Source organism: Anabas testudineus, chromosome 8 (assembly GCF_900324465.2).
Source record: "Anabas testudineus chromosome 8, fAnaTes1.2, whole genome shotgun sequence".
Taxonomy (NCBI): domain Eukaryota; kingdom Metazoa; phylum Chordata; class Actinopteri; order Anabantiformes; family Anabantidae; genus Anabas; species Anabas testudineus.
Genome location: NC_046617.1, coordinates 13,187,390 through 13,201,391, shown reverse-complemented (window position 1 = coordinate 13,201,391; position 14,002 = coordinate 13,187,390). Strand labels below are relative to the sequence as shown.

Below are 14,002 nucleotides of genomic sequence, written 5' to 3'. Positions count from 1 at the left end.
GATAACTCAGTGTGTTAGTGTGTCATGCAAGACTCACACTGGCTAGCAGGGATGTTGAGATCAATGCTTACAGGATGATGTGTGGACTCGAGGAACAGCACAGTGACTACAACAGAGTCTCTTAAGAAGTATTCTAGCCCTTCACAAGTTCATGTCTCTGAGACACTTGGGTCAGAAATGACACTCAAAGTGTGCCCCCCCCCCCCCCCCCATATGCCATGGATTGTAGGAGGAGCATGCATGATTAGGAGTATATAAAGTTTTACATGTTAAGTGTCAAGAACGAGAAATAGAGGAGTAAACAACAGACACATAACAGTCTATAAAACCACAGTGAAACAAAACCAGACTGAACAGGGAAACTGGTCAGCTGCTGGGTGAGCTGTGACACACTCACAACCCTCAGGGAAAAGATGGAACGGAAACATGGGTGAATGAAATATTATCTGCGCTTTCATGCTCTTCGATTACATAAAAAGACCAAGTGGTATTTACATTGAATAATATAGCATCATGTAGTCTGGCATTGAAGGTAACAACTGCAAACAACAAATGAAACATTAATGCGTGATAAATAATGGAAAATAATATGAACCAGTACAGATGTTAAATCCAGTTTAACATGACACCCAGTCATACGGCGGCATTACTTTGTTTAATACGATACAACAATGTAGAAGAATTTCTATACATCTTAGCAGCACTTTGGTTAGAGGCTGGCTCTGTGTCTCGACCAAGCCAGTATCATTAAGGTAATATAAATAATGCATGTAGCTGCACTGAAGCGGGGAAAAGTGACACAGGACAAAATATTTGCCCATTCACTAAACATTGTATTCACATTTACAGTTCACACGTTTGTATGACCAGTAAAACTAATAAGACTGCTGCACATGACACCGGACTTCACTGGCTTTACTTATTTACAACTAGGAGTTTAAAAAATGACATTGAATTTTTTTCTACACTCTTTTTGCCTGTTTTCTGAAGTCATATACACTGAAACCACTCTCCAGAGAAAATAACATACAGACAAAGCAAGGATAAAAATAGTGGAATGACAACAAAGCCAGTTCAATCAAAAGCATGTTGTTTTGTACAGCATGTGAGCACATTGTTATTTTTACACGGCACAGACAAGTGAAACTCGGCTGCTGTAAACTATAGATATTGTCTCCAGGAGAGATCATGTCGCCCGGGGGACTATTTGTAAGTGGACAGTGATGTCCATGCTACCTTACGTCAGAGTCAATACACAGAGGACAAACAGTGAAACACGTGCATTTCATTTACAGGATTCATTTACAGAGCAAACAATTGTATGGACTTGTAATCATGGCATAATAGATTTGTTTACAGTGAGGGAATCCTAAAATTAGTCGAAGGAAAATACAGTTCCTGTCTTTCTGATTTTCAATTTCTGTTGGTGCTTTGTCCTATTTAATTAGTGCCATGCTCCCTTGTAAAGTCCTTGTTCAATATTTAATAATGCTCCCGCTGCTGTGACTTTAGAAATTGATAGGAAATGACTGTCCACATGAAAGTGCAGACAAGTCTTGCAACCCTTCCCTCTCAGATGCTGGTCTGCAGGTCACCATTCAGCAGAGTGCTTTGTGTCTCCGTGGGGTCGTTCATCATGCGAGATTTATCCTGCCGGCTATCGCTGCGCTCAACCTCGTCCAGTCCTCCAACCTTCTTGAGACAGAGAACGTTCTGGAAACTCTTCTTGAAGTTCTCCGACAGGAAGGCGTAGAGGATGGGGTTTGCGCAGCTGTTGGCGTAGCCTAGCACCACCACGAAAGCAAAAGTGCTTCTAAGGATTGGCGTGGTGCTGATGGTGCCCGTCACTGAGGTGACGTTGAAGACGTAGAAAGGCAGCCAGCAGAAGACAAACACCGCCACCACGATGGACACCATCCGAGTCACCTTCTTCTCGGAGCGCTTCCTCTTGGAAGAGCCCACACGGATGCCTGAGGACTTCACCTTGATGATGATGAACAGGTAGCAAAGGCAGATGACCATGAGGGGCAAGAAGAATCCCAGGATAAAAGTGTAGAACATGAATGCCGTGTAGTAAGCCTCCTGCGGCTCAGGCCACACTATGGTGCAGAAGCAGACATCATGCTTTGTGATGATACCGCTGTAGATAACAATGGGCAGATTAACCATCAGCGACACCCCCCACACTGTTAGGTTGATGGTCTTGGCCATGCGAGGCTTGCGCCACTTTGTGGACTTAATTGGATGCACCACAGCCAGGTATCGATCGATGCTCATGACCATAAGGCAGAAGATGGATGTGAACTGATTCAGGGAGTCGACGGTCATCACTACCCTGCAGAGCACTGGGCCGAACGGCCAGTGGACCAACGCCAACTGGATGGCAATGAATGGCAGGCCCAGCATGAAGAGCACGTCAGCCACTGCCAGGTTGAGGATGTAGATGTTAGTGACTGTTTTCATCTTGGCGTAGCGCAGGATGACGTAGATGACGAGGGCATTTCCACAGAGCCCCACGGTGCAGACCAGAAAGTACATGCAGGTGATGACGACTGTACTGGTCCTGGTGAAGCTGTGGTCCGTGTGATTTCCATGAAGGTCGGACTCATTGCCCTGCATGAAGCTGTCATAGATAAACTTCTCGGACACGTTCACTGGGGTCGTTGGGAAGATCCAGGAGTCCATGATCTCTTACTCTCTGTCTCTCACGCTGGTTATGGCATTCCACCTGCATACACGGAGACCTATGTCAGTTAAAGTTGAATACAGTATTAGTAGTAAATTACCTCTTTATTATAAATTAGCTTTAAATATCTTATAGTTACTGTCTAGTTGATAGAGATTAAAATAATTAATCCTTACAAACAATTCATTTTGATCTAGATTTAATGCTCTGCAGAAGAGAGATCCACAGCCATCATTTTTATATTGATATTGATATTCATGTGACATGATGGCAGACGTTAGTTATGTTGAACCAATTGAATGTAATGAGTAGCCATCACATTTTGCAATAACACTGCGCACGAGTGACCAGGCACAATACAATAATCTCTGTGACATGATGTTATGAACTACAACACTGCGTTTAATCACGCTTATGGCAAACACTTCCTGTGGGAAATTTATAGATTTTACATCTTAAAGTCTCCTCCTTGAGAACAGAGCTGATTGATGGTATGTATAAAGAAGAGCACCTCAGGATCTCAGGCAGTGATTTCTATATGAGGTCAGATGTTTCCTTTGTGGTTTTTTTTTTTTTTTTTTGTGGGTGAAAATTGGTACCAAGGGAAATCACTCTGCACACCCTGCAGTCATAAGCTCTCCATGGGGAAATTCTTGCCATTCACATGCAGCTAAATGATCAGCCACAATGGGTTACACCGGCTGACACTCTTTCCTTTTTTATTTATTAGGGGGTGGGCACAGATGTAAATGAATCCCAGCCTAAGTAATTGAATGGCTATGCCTTGCCAGAGTCAGAATGAAGGACTTGTCACTGTCAGTGCACAGGAAGCAAACATAGTCTGACAACTTAGTTTGGTGCCAGTAACATAAGTGGGCTTATTTATTTATTTATTTTTTTTGCCAGTTGATGATTTTCACTGTGGCAGCAGGGGAGGCTGGACACTGCCTGCAGTCTTGTTTCTGTTGAATAGGCGACTAAATGTTGGTATTGGTTTGAGCTGAGTGACAAAATAGGCTGCTTATGTAGTTGAAATGTTCCCTGTCTGAGTCAGATGGATGGACAGAATATTGCATAATGTCACAGTTGGAAACACAATGGGAGAAACATATTTTGTTTATCTTGCATAAGAGAAACATACATACATAATTAATCATTCAGAAAGAGAAAGTGAGTAGAGACACTAAATCAATAAGCCCCTTTAAAGCCCTTTAACTGCTGAGGCCACCTGTGAATTGTATATATCAAAAATCACTGTTGGTGTGAATCATATTTTATATTACAAAATATATTTTTTATGAAAGGTTAAGGTATTGTGCACTGTTTCATAGACAGCCTCACGACAGTCATCAAAAGGTGAACTCAGATAAAAGAAACATGCCATAAAACCAACAGGTGAAATACTTTTTTTTTTTTTTTTTTTATTTTTTTTAATGAAATTGACTCTTAAAGCTACTTTTTTTTTCAGGTATTGTTGTCTTCCTTAGCTGCTCAAGGCCATGAATTCTTCGCAACCTTTGCTTTTAGAGGCTGGAAGGCAGAAGCTGGATTTAAAAGCTCAATAAATTACTACATTCTCAGATAATCATGCAGATTGGGCTCTAGGAAAATAAAATGGGTCAAAACACGAATTTCATTAACAACGTTAGGGGACTGCAATCAAATTATTTTCAGTAGACATGCAAGAACATCATTTTTGCATATATGCACTGGACACTGGAACATTTTGAGTCAACTTGATATAATCACATTAACCTTGCAATGTAGCAGATAAGATATTTATGTGCCACACAGCTACTGACCAACGTGCATCTGTGACGATTCTCCATTTACTCTACTGTAAATCAACAAAAGTAACGTCTTACCTGTAGCTGGCTTTAATCATTCTATCTACAATAATCCTCTTCTGTGCAGGTGAAAGTGTTTCAATGTTATTAGCAGATTCATCCTCTCCGGCTCCAAATATTCCTCAAGTTAGTCTCGGAGGACATGTCTGTAATTTTCCTTTCTAAGTCATATTGCAGACTGCATTACTTTGGCAACGCAGACTGAATGACATCTGAAGATTAAAAGACGTAAAAGTAAAAGTAAATGAAACAGAAACGTCGCTCGGCTCTGAACAAACCACCGATGCGCTCGCGGTGCGGTGCGTGCGGCGTCTGTGTCCAGCTGGCGAGCGCGGAGATGTTAAAGGACGCACATGGCAGCGATGAGGAGGTGCTGAACACACTCACCTCGGAGAGCGACCGTCTCCTGTGACACGGATATCCAGAGCTGCATACAGATGGAGCTGCTTTACATGGAGCATGCACTTTCATGACACTCTCGAAATTTCATGACGCGCGCAGTGAAAAGCGTTTTAATGCGGCTTGATGAGAAAGTAGCAGCAGTTTGGATAAGGTAATAATTAAGTCGACTGAAAGAGAAGAAGAAGAAGAAAACAAACAAACAAACAAACAAAATAACAACATAAAATTCGCACCGACGTGTTTCTCTAAAGAAAGAACTCTTGAATGAAGCTGTTTCTGTTGCAGAAGCCCGTAAATGCTCTTTTACGCACGCTGGAATAAACAGATTCCGAGTTTGTAATATAACACAGACCAACTATATTACTTAACATCATCATATTTTACTATATTTATTAATGTAAAAGTAAAGAAATAGGGGTAAATAGCTACTACATCCCACATCATCACTTGGGGCCAGATGGTTTGTTCCAAGTGGACATTCCATCAACCTCGTTTAGCATCCAGCCAGCAGAGGCAGCACTGAGCGAGTGTGTGCAGAGGAAAAAAACAACAAACAAAGCTAGTGCATAAGGCCTCATGTCCTTCATTAGTTCCAGCTGGAACTTGCTTTCCCAAATATTATTCAAACAGCTAATTATGTTTCTCCAAAAACCCGAAGACCCTCAGGGACCAATTCGAGAGTGCACCATCTTCAGGTAGAATAAATGTGACATCTCTGCACCGATGATTAGTTTAATATGATAGATACAATTAATGGGTTAAATCGTTTTGACAGTTTTATTATACCATGTTATTAGTTTTATCAGGATTTCCATGCTGCATTGCGCTTTTCAAGTGTTACTGTGACCACTGTTCGTGAGCAGGAGTTGTTTGCAGCGTTTTAACAGATGATTCTAGTTATTTCTGTCAACTGGCAACACATGGAAACTAAGCTGTATTTGTGGTAGAGCAAGTGTTTATAAGAAAAGCAACAAATGTCCTGCAGGCATTGATCAGTGTGAGGGAATTGGGTGCTGCTGACATGTCCTCTTGAAGAGGGATGTGTTGAGCTGCCTTCAGTGGCCTGATGCTCTCCCACTGTTCTCTTGCTGGTTGTTGATGTGCAGGTGTTAAATTGAGTGAACTTGAAATACCTTTAAAACACGGTTCTTCAACTTCTGCACTTACACAGGTCCTGAACATACGCTTTTGCAGCGCGACAGTGACAAAACACTGTTAAGTTAAACAGTGCACACCTGCTCGCCTGTGAGCAGCTCTGCTCGGTTTAGTTGATCCAGACACTGGATCGACACCTGCAGTGGCTTTTTCATGTCATCTGACGACAAAATGTCAGCTCATTCAAGCTGCAAGTCTTATCTGTAGTCACTATGGAACAGCTGCTTAGCTGCCACTACTCGCTCGACAGCAACATTAAACCGAAAGGTCCCTCACACAGCTTCGTACAACAGCACAGTTGCTGAAGTTATGAAAGGATGGAACCATCCACCAATTAGCTATACCAACAGAGGGGTAAACAACAATATGACAATGAACTCAATCAAAGCTACCGACTTGTGTTCGGACAACTATCCATTAATTCCAGTAATAAGATAAAAACATATTTTCCCATAAATAGTAATTCAGGGACAAGAGGGTGCTTGAGAGCTGTGTTATCAATAGATGCTTGTTACTGAGTGATTCCACTATATTGTTGCTTTGCAAAGTATTGACATGAGAGCTTCAAAGCAAGCACAACTTAACTATCAAAGACAAACAGTTGTAGAAAACGACGGGAGTCTGAGGTAGCCTCTCTCACTCTGCGTGGAGGGTTTATTTTGTTTTTTATGAAGCCAGTACGGTGTAGTCAAAAAGGTCAGAACAGATAAGGCAAGGGAAGCAGTGATTTATTAGAAGTTATATGGTCACAAGGAACAATCGATTGGCCCATTAAGTAGACTTGGTGTTGGATGCAAACTAAAGCTGTGTTATATTTTCTGTTTTAACACTGATATTTTAACAAGAATACATTCTAGATTTTCTCATAAACCAAAGTGCCCATCAGGTACTATTGTTGTTTACCAGTGTTTTCTCAGAGTGGAACAATACATATACATATTGACACTAAGCGATGTCTAGAGTGACGTCTTGACGGCACCATGGGTTGATTGGCTAACTGATGTAGCAGTGATATAATGCAGGAGAGAGCTTAAAGCTCAGGTCTTTACTTTCTTTCTAATTACTGAGGCATGATCAAGCACCTCTCCGGCTGAAGCCCTGAATTGAAAACATTGATTATACATCCTGCTAGGGTAAACTGATAAACAGTTCGGTGGCCGTGGGGCATTTGCAAAATATTCAGCGAATGGTACTGATGCTTTTGGCATTTTGTAATGATTCTGTTATGAGGGAAGTAAATTACAGCAGGCGTATTGGAAACTGCTGCAGTGTGTTAGTGCAGAACAAAAATCTAATGTTCTTCAGTGGCTTCGAGGGAACGTTCATTATGGGGGTGGGGGGGTGGGGTCTCTTTAAATCTGCTTCAAAGATTATACGGCAAAAAAACAAACAAACAAAAAAAACACTTAGTTAACCTTCAAAAACTGCAGGACAAGCAGGAAACAGTATACGCTATTATTGTATTATCATTAGGAGTCTATTAGTTTTCTGTTGAACAGCTAATTGATGAATTGAGTAATTGTCATTCCTGCATTATTTTTGTATACCAACATATTTCAGAGTGTATTAATATACGTATTTATATGCTGTCTTACCTGAAAAGGTGGAGGCTGTGTTTATACAGTATATAAATGTACTGAAGTTCAACCCTAGACTGCTGGTTTGTTTGAACCATTGCAATATTTGATTGAATATAATTATGTTTTGATTAGATTTAAGTTTAATTTGTCAGCCAATCAGAAACTATACTGTGCTATACTATACTGTGGCCACGGAAAAGATCCGTGGCCACAGTATAAAAACAACAACAACCTCCAATCATGCTACCTTATTTTGAAAAAAAAAGCAGTCTCAGTCATAATCCTCAGCCAACTAATACAGTCTGCTCTGTGTGTACTCTTTACACATTGCTGTTTATTTACACAAAATAAATCTGGCTGTTGTGATAAAGCCTGCCGAGGCCAACTACAGCACCTAGGAGACACAGTTGTGGTGACCGGGTGATTTTGGAGGATGTTGATTTGGTCCAAGGTTGGTGTTTTTCCAGTTATACTGTTCAGGAACCAAGAGAGGCAGGAATGTGCCTCTACACTAACGCTAATCTTATACTAAATGAATTTGTTTGTCATATCTCTGCTTTTGCAACCTGCCCTTGAGACACAGTTACACATTTGACATATATATTTTTAACTTTTTTTTTTGTATCAGCTTCAGATATAAACTGTTCTGGTGATTTAAAAGATTTTTATGAAGCCTCTGTAACTAGTAGAGCTCATGACTTGCACTTTATGTCACAGTTTTGCTGCAGTATGAATCATTTTTACACTAATTTAAATAAGCACATTATTATTGACTCTGAATATTCTTTATTATTAAAGTTTTTTTTTTCTGCCATAGATAACTTTGAAACTATTTTAAATTCCATGTATAACTGATAAGTGGATCTTGTATTAAGATATGTTTGCCAACTTTTTTATTTTTCTATCACTGGAACTTGTCTGGATCTTTGCTCCCTGCAAGAATGTCTCAATGATGAAGAATCAGAAAATACAGTATAAATACTAATTCCACATTTCCCATAATAGATCTACCCATGACATTTGACAAATTAGCATGTTTAATCCAAATTAATTGGGCATTAATCTGGAGGCTTGTGCATCCTCATCTAAAATTGGCTTTTAAATTGGTTCGTGACTGGATTTGCAGTTAAAGTTGAGATGGTGCCACAGTAGAAGAAGTGTTGCACTTGAAAACGAATGCCTCTTTTTAGAGCGCTTAAAGACTTTAAATGGCTAATCAGCTATACTAATCTACCCTATGGTGTGGTAGATTAAATCAAACACTAATAGGTAGATGCATATTGCCACACATAGCAGTTTGGGGTTTCTGTCACAGCTGCAGCTCAGATGTAGTTAAAACAGGTTTTGTAATTGATCATACTACATAATAACACAAACACTAAACTGTGAAGAGTGTTGATTTCAGTGGTGCGTCTGCACAGCTGCTGTTCAGACTATTGTCACCTTTTTGTGTGTAATAGCTGACAGCTGGTCAGTTTCCGCCGTGGCTGTAACTGTGCTCTCGGAGCCTCCGAGGCTTGTCACAGCCTGTTATCTAGCATACAAAACAGCCGCTGCTCAGTTTTTTTTTTTCTTTTTTATTGTTTGCGGTGCAGTGGAGCTAAAAGAAAACTGCTTGGTTCAAGACTGTTAAGTGTGATTGATTGTGTTTGCCGCAGATTGTGCCACCAGACTTCTTAAGCCTCTCAGATAGCTCTCTTTACTCTGCTTTTTGTAGCCATCGCGGGCAGTAAATCACTTTCATTGCATTCATTTTCACGGCATTAAAGCTCAAAAAGAAAACATGTATACTTAGTGAGAAAGACGATACATTAGAAACTTGAACATGTAACTCCATGATTCAGTGTTATTCTTGTGTTTGGACCCCTTGTGGAGCTCATGTGTTGGGTGGCAAATGTGTTTCTCTTATTTGGCTTTTAATACTCACTATGTTATATTTTTCCCATTTGATTATGCAAACACATTTTATTTCTAGTACAACATAGTAATTAAAATGTAAATGAAGACTCTGAATACTCAATACTATAATCATACTAACAGTCACCTCACAACAATTTGAGCGTATATGTGTTGGCAATGTTTTATTCCAATGTGTCTTCAGGGTTAGTGGCAGTTCAGTGTGGTGAACCACATTTTCTTATACTGAATATTTTTTCATTTGTTATAGATTTAAATGGCCTTAACATTTTTTTTCGCTCATTTTTCACGGCGGGCTTCAGAGAAGGTTTTAGGAACTTCTGAATCGCAGCTGTGACAATGTCTGACTAACTTTTTCTTTTAAGGATTAATGGCTGATTGTAGCTCAGAAATGACAACAACATTTAGATCTCTGCTAGATAAAAGATTTCAGCAGTGCCATATGTTTAGTCGTATGCCACTTTGACTAATAGCATATTGCTGCTGTAAGAGCTAAACAGAACTTATAATATATGTTACTTTTCAGTACCCATTATGGTGTGAATGGTAATCCACATTGAGGTGTATGTATTCTCAATTAATGTTCAATTTTGTTTTCTACTAGTAGTTTAACCCTTTTCTCAAGGGAGCACTCACAGACGCACCTTTTGGGTTTACCATTGCATGCGAGAGTGCAAGCCTAAGTACCGAAGCCCCTGGTCACTCTGTGCAGCTTTCTAATCTCATGAAACCAGAATTGTTTTTTTTTTCAGAGCCATGAGATGATAGATAATGTAGCTCATGGAGGGAGGCAAGCGTCGCCTCAGATTTCTCAGGTGTGCTCTGTTTGAATGAGCTGTCAGCGGCACAGACCACATTGCTTGGCCATCTGTGACTCATCGGACAGTAGCTGGCAACATCCCCTCTCAGGAGTTATAATCTTAGAAGGACTCATTGCAGATAAACAAAGCCTCCTCATTGATACGATGGCGTTATTTTTGTTTCACATGTCATTTTAGATAACTGCACTGGGTCCAAACATGATATTATGCTCTACAGAGATCTTCTTTTAAATAATGGCAACCTGCAGCTGCAAATTTATACCTACACTTATCTTTTACATCCAAAATGAACTATTAGAAGTATAATTTTCTCCTAGTAGCATTGGAAAGTTAATTAAATTCTGTCACCTGAAATACTAATTTTCCTGACGCCTACTAACACATCAGCAGGAACTCTTCAGCAAATATTTTTCTCCTGGTGGACTGCTTACATAGTTCAGTAAAATGAATATGTGTTTTATGGACATTTTATGTATGAACTGGTGCTGGAGGAGAAGTAATGGAGTAAATAACACAACACTAATTTTGTTCCTCCTTCTAAGATAGATTAAAACTAAATCATATCATAAGAACTGAATATTATCTAAGCTACAAATTAATGGTGAAACATCAGACTGCTAATGCATATAATATTATATATGAGGGACAGAAATTATAATTAACTTCAACTAGAAATCTATAATTTTTCATATAAACTGACAATGAATACCTGTTATGCTACTGATCTGATGACCTTTACATGCAGTACAGCAGTCAGCCTTCACTATCCAAAGCATCTGATATTTCATTGATCTGACTGTAAACTGGCCAAAACAGAATTAACATTAATCACTGATGACATTAAGTGTTGGAAGCAGCGTTAAAATGTAACTGCTGTGATTTGAGGTTCTTACCCAGAGTACTGTAGCGAGACATGACATTACAAAAAGTAAAGTACAAACAAGCAAAATGTGATCGTGTTCAAGGCACAAACTCTGAACGCTAAGAGATGCTCAAAGACAGAGTTTTTTCCTTTTTTGTTTAAGACTTCACTTGATTTTGTGAATTATTTTCTTCAAAGAGCCATCTGTATTGGTACGTGCGTAAAAGAGGCTGTGGTGCACTTCATATATTAGCATTGAGACTGGGGCAGTGGAGGCAGATCTGGGCTGCAGCACTTGTCTCAAGGAGAGGTGTAAACAGAATGCGGAGCCATCTGCACAGCACAGATCTCTCCTATACCAACTATTACTGAAACACCACCTGCTATTCAGTTTGCTGAATTATCACCTTAACTCTGATTTTACAACTTGACTTCTGGGCATTTGCACCTATTTCATTGTAACACATTTAGAGCAAGGTATTTAGAATATGACTTGGAAAACATAAGCCTCACACACTGTCTTTTGTCTCAACTTAACTTTTTTATATAGGTAGCATTTGTGCTTGCCAGGGGACGTGTTGTACCCTCCTCTCTGAGTTTAACTTAATATAAAATCATTGTATCACACTGAGTAGAGAAAGAAATAAGTCATTGTAATGCATTATGCCAAAGGACATCTCAGTCAGCTTTGTTTTTATTGTTGTCATCCAGTTGAAGACTTAAAGAATAAAATGAACAACTAGTCCACTTAGATTTATCTGCCAATAACAATGCTGACCTACAGTATACAGTGGCAAGAGGATCTGATCTTCATCTAAGTCAAGAGGATTAACAAATATAATGTTCCTAAAATAATAACACAATAAATTCAGATCTTTTATGTCTTAGTATAAACCATACCATAAAAACAACTATAAAAAACTCACAGTGCCCATAGTGCAGTTCCCTTTTTACACCAGATGTGGTGCTGTGTGTACCTTTCAAATAGTTCTTAATTTCATCAGGTGCTGCTGTGTAGTGTCAATGTGCTCTTTGGCAAATATCAGGCGTGCAGCCATGTTCTTTTTAGTAGGCAGCAGCTTCATTCATGGTGTCCTGCCATAGACACCCTGCCTGTTCAGTGTTTTACCCACTGTAGCCACAGTATATCATTTTCATATGTATATACATAGCTTCATTGAATATTGACAGCTCACTACAAGAATATTAATGTTACTAAACAAGCTAAATAAATCCTTGCTTTTTATTGATATTTTGATGGGGCATCATGTACACAATTGGTCCGAGTGCAAATGAGAGGATTGATCTTTGATATCAAAGCCTTTTTCGACTGGTTGGGCAAAACTGTGAAAATGGCCACATGTCTGTAACTTACTTTATTCCTAAGCATGCCTTTGCTATAAATATACAATATCTGGCTTCTGTCTTTCAAAACCCAGCCAGGTGTGAAGGCGGTTTGTCAACAGAAAAGCAGGAACAGGTGCAAGAGTCAATGTTTCATCTACATTTATGCAGTTTTGTTCACTCTGGCAGAAACGGTTTATTCTACCTTTTCATTGGCCAAAATTCAGCACGGTCAGTGTTTGAAGAATTCATAATGCAGTGGCACGACTACTGATGTTAGTAACATTACTTACGTCTGTATTCTGAAAGTGTCTTTATTTTTTCCAATTAAACCTTTTTAGCTTTTCGCTGTCTGTCTTTCTTTGGAGCAGATGTTGCAGATGTCTCTGGCAGATTTAAAGAGACCTCTTTGCTTATGCTTATTAGTTTTTTTATTCTGTAATGGTTCAGTCCATTTCTTGTGAAGCCTTTTGTGTGCCTTTTATTGTTTCAGCTCATTAGGCATTCAGGACAAATCTCTCTTTAAAGGGGCCATATTGTGCTTTTCATGGTCTAGAGTTATGCATATACTTTTGTGCATTTAAGTGCCCATGTTACATATAATCAGAGACCCGAAGCTTGAGGTTAATGAGTGTTTGCACGCTGGCTGGTTCAATCTGGCCAATACGCTTTGTTTTCACAGGTTTTTTTCAAAATGCTATACTCTGATGTGTTGCATCGGCCGAATCCATAACTGCTTTGGGCTCCAACACTGTTGATTGCTGTAAGCTGGCCAATCAGAACAGACTTTTTAGTCTCAAGGCCAAAGGAGCTGTTTGGAGGGAGGGATTGTAACATGCATTTGCAGTTTTTTTTAACTTCGAAACCAACATTAACTTTTAACATAACTACATTTTATCAGGGGAAATGATTACCTTTGTCACTGTTTTAAAGCTCTTTCTGTGTGTATTATTGCAGGTTGTTCACTAGAATCGTTTGTTGTAAGGACAAACAATCATTTCCAGCTGTAACAAATCACATTGGTGAGAATTGATGACCTGTCTTTGTATATCCTTTTTATTAAGCTACATGAAAAGTAGCAAGCTGCAAGTGATGGTTTCTATTTGTTCACCTGTGTGTGTGTGTCAGTGACGGGTTTCAGCTCTGGCTGTATTTGTGATTGTGATGTGCACCCCGTGGCCCCTTGGGGATTATCTCGCAGTGCCATGGATGTGCATATTTATCCTGCTTAAATGCCACTGGCATGCGGAAAGTAAGATTATGATACAAATAATGTATATTCCTGCAACTACAATTGCTTGTGCATTTGTTTATATAGATTTTTGTCAGGTTTTTAATCAATACATCTTCTATTAGTGGCTCTTATTTAAAATCCCTATGAGTAAATG

The 14,002-nt window shown here is 39.4% G+C and overlaps 1 protein-coding gene across 1 annotated transcript; it reads right to left on the bottom strand.

Annotated features, from left to right (window-relative positions):
• Window positions 1-1,294: 1,294 nt before the first annotated feature.
• On the bottom strand, window positions 1,295-4,797 carry LOC113160025 (somatostatin receptor type 2-like). The gene is made up of 2 exons (XM_026357050.1): window positions 4,552-4,797; window positions 1,295-2,728 (listed from the first exon to the last, which is right to left on the bottom strand). Exon 2 carries the CDS (start codon window positions 2,683-2,685, stop codon window positions 1,573-1,575), a length of 1,113 nt encoding a protein of 370 aa, XP_026212835.1. The 5' UTR covers window positions 2,686-2,728; window positions 4,552-4,797; the 3' UTR covers window positions 1,295-1,572.
• Between the last annotated feature and the right edge of the window lie 9,205 nt (window positions 4,798-14,002).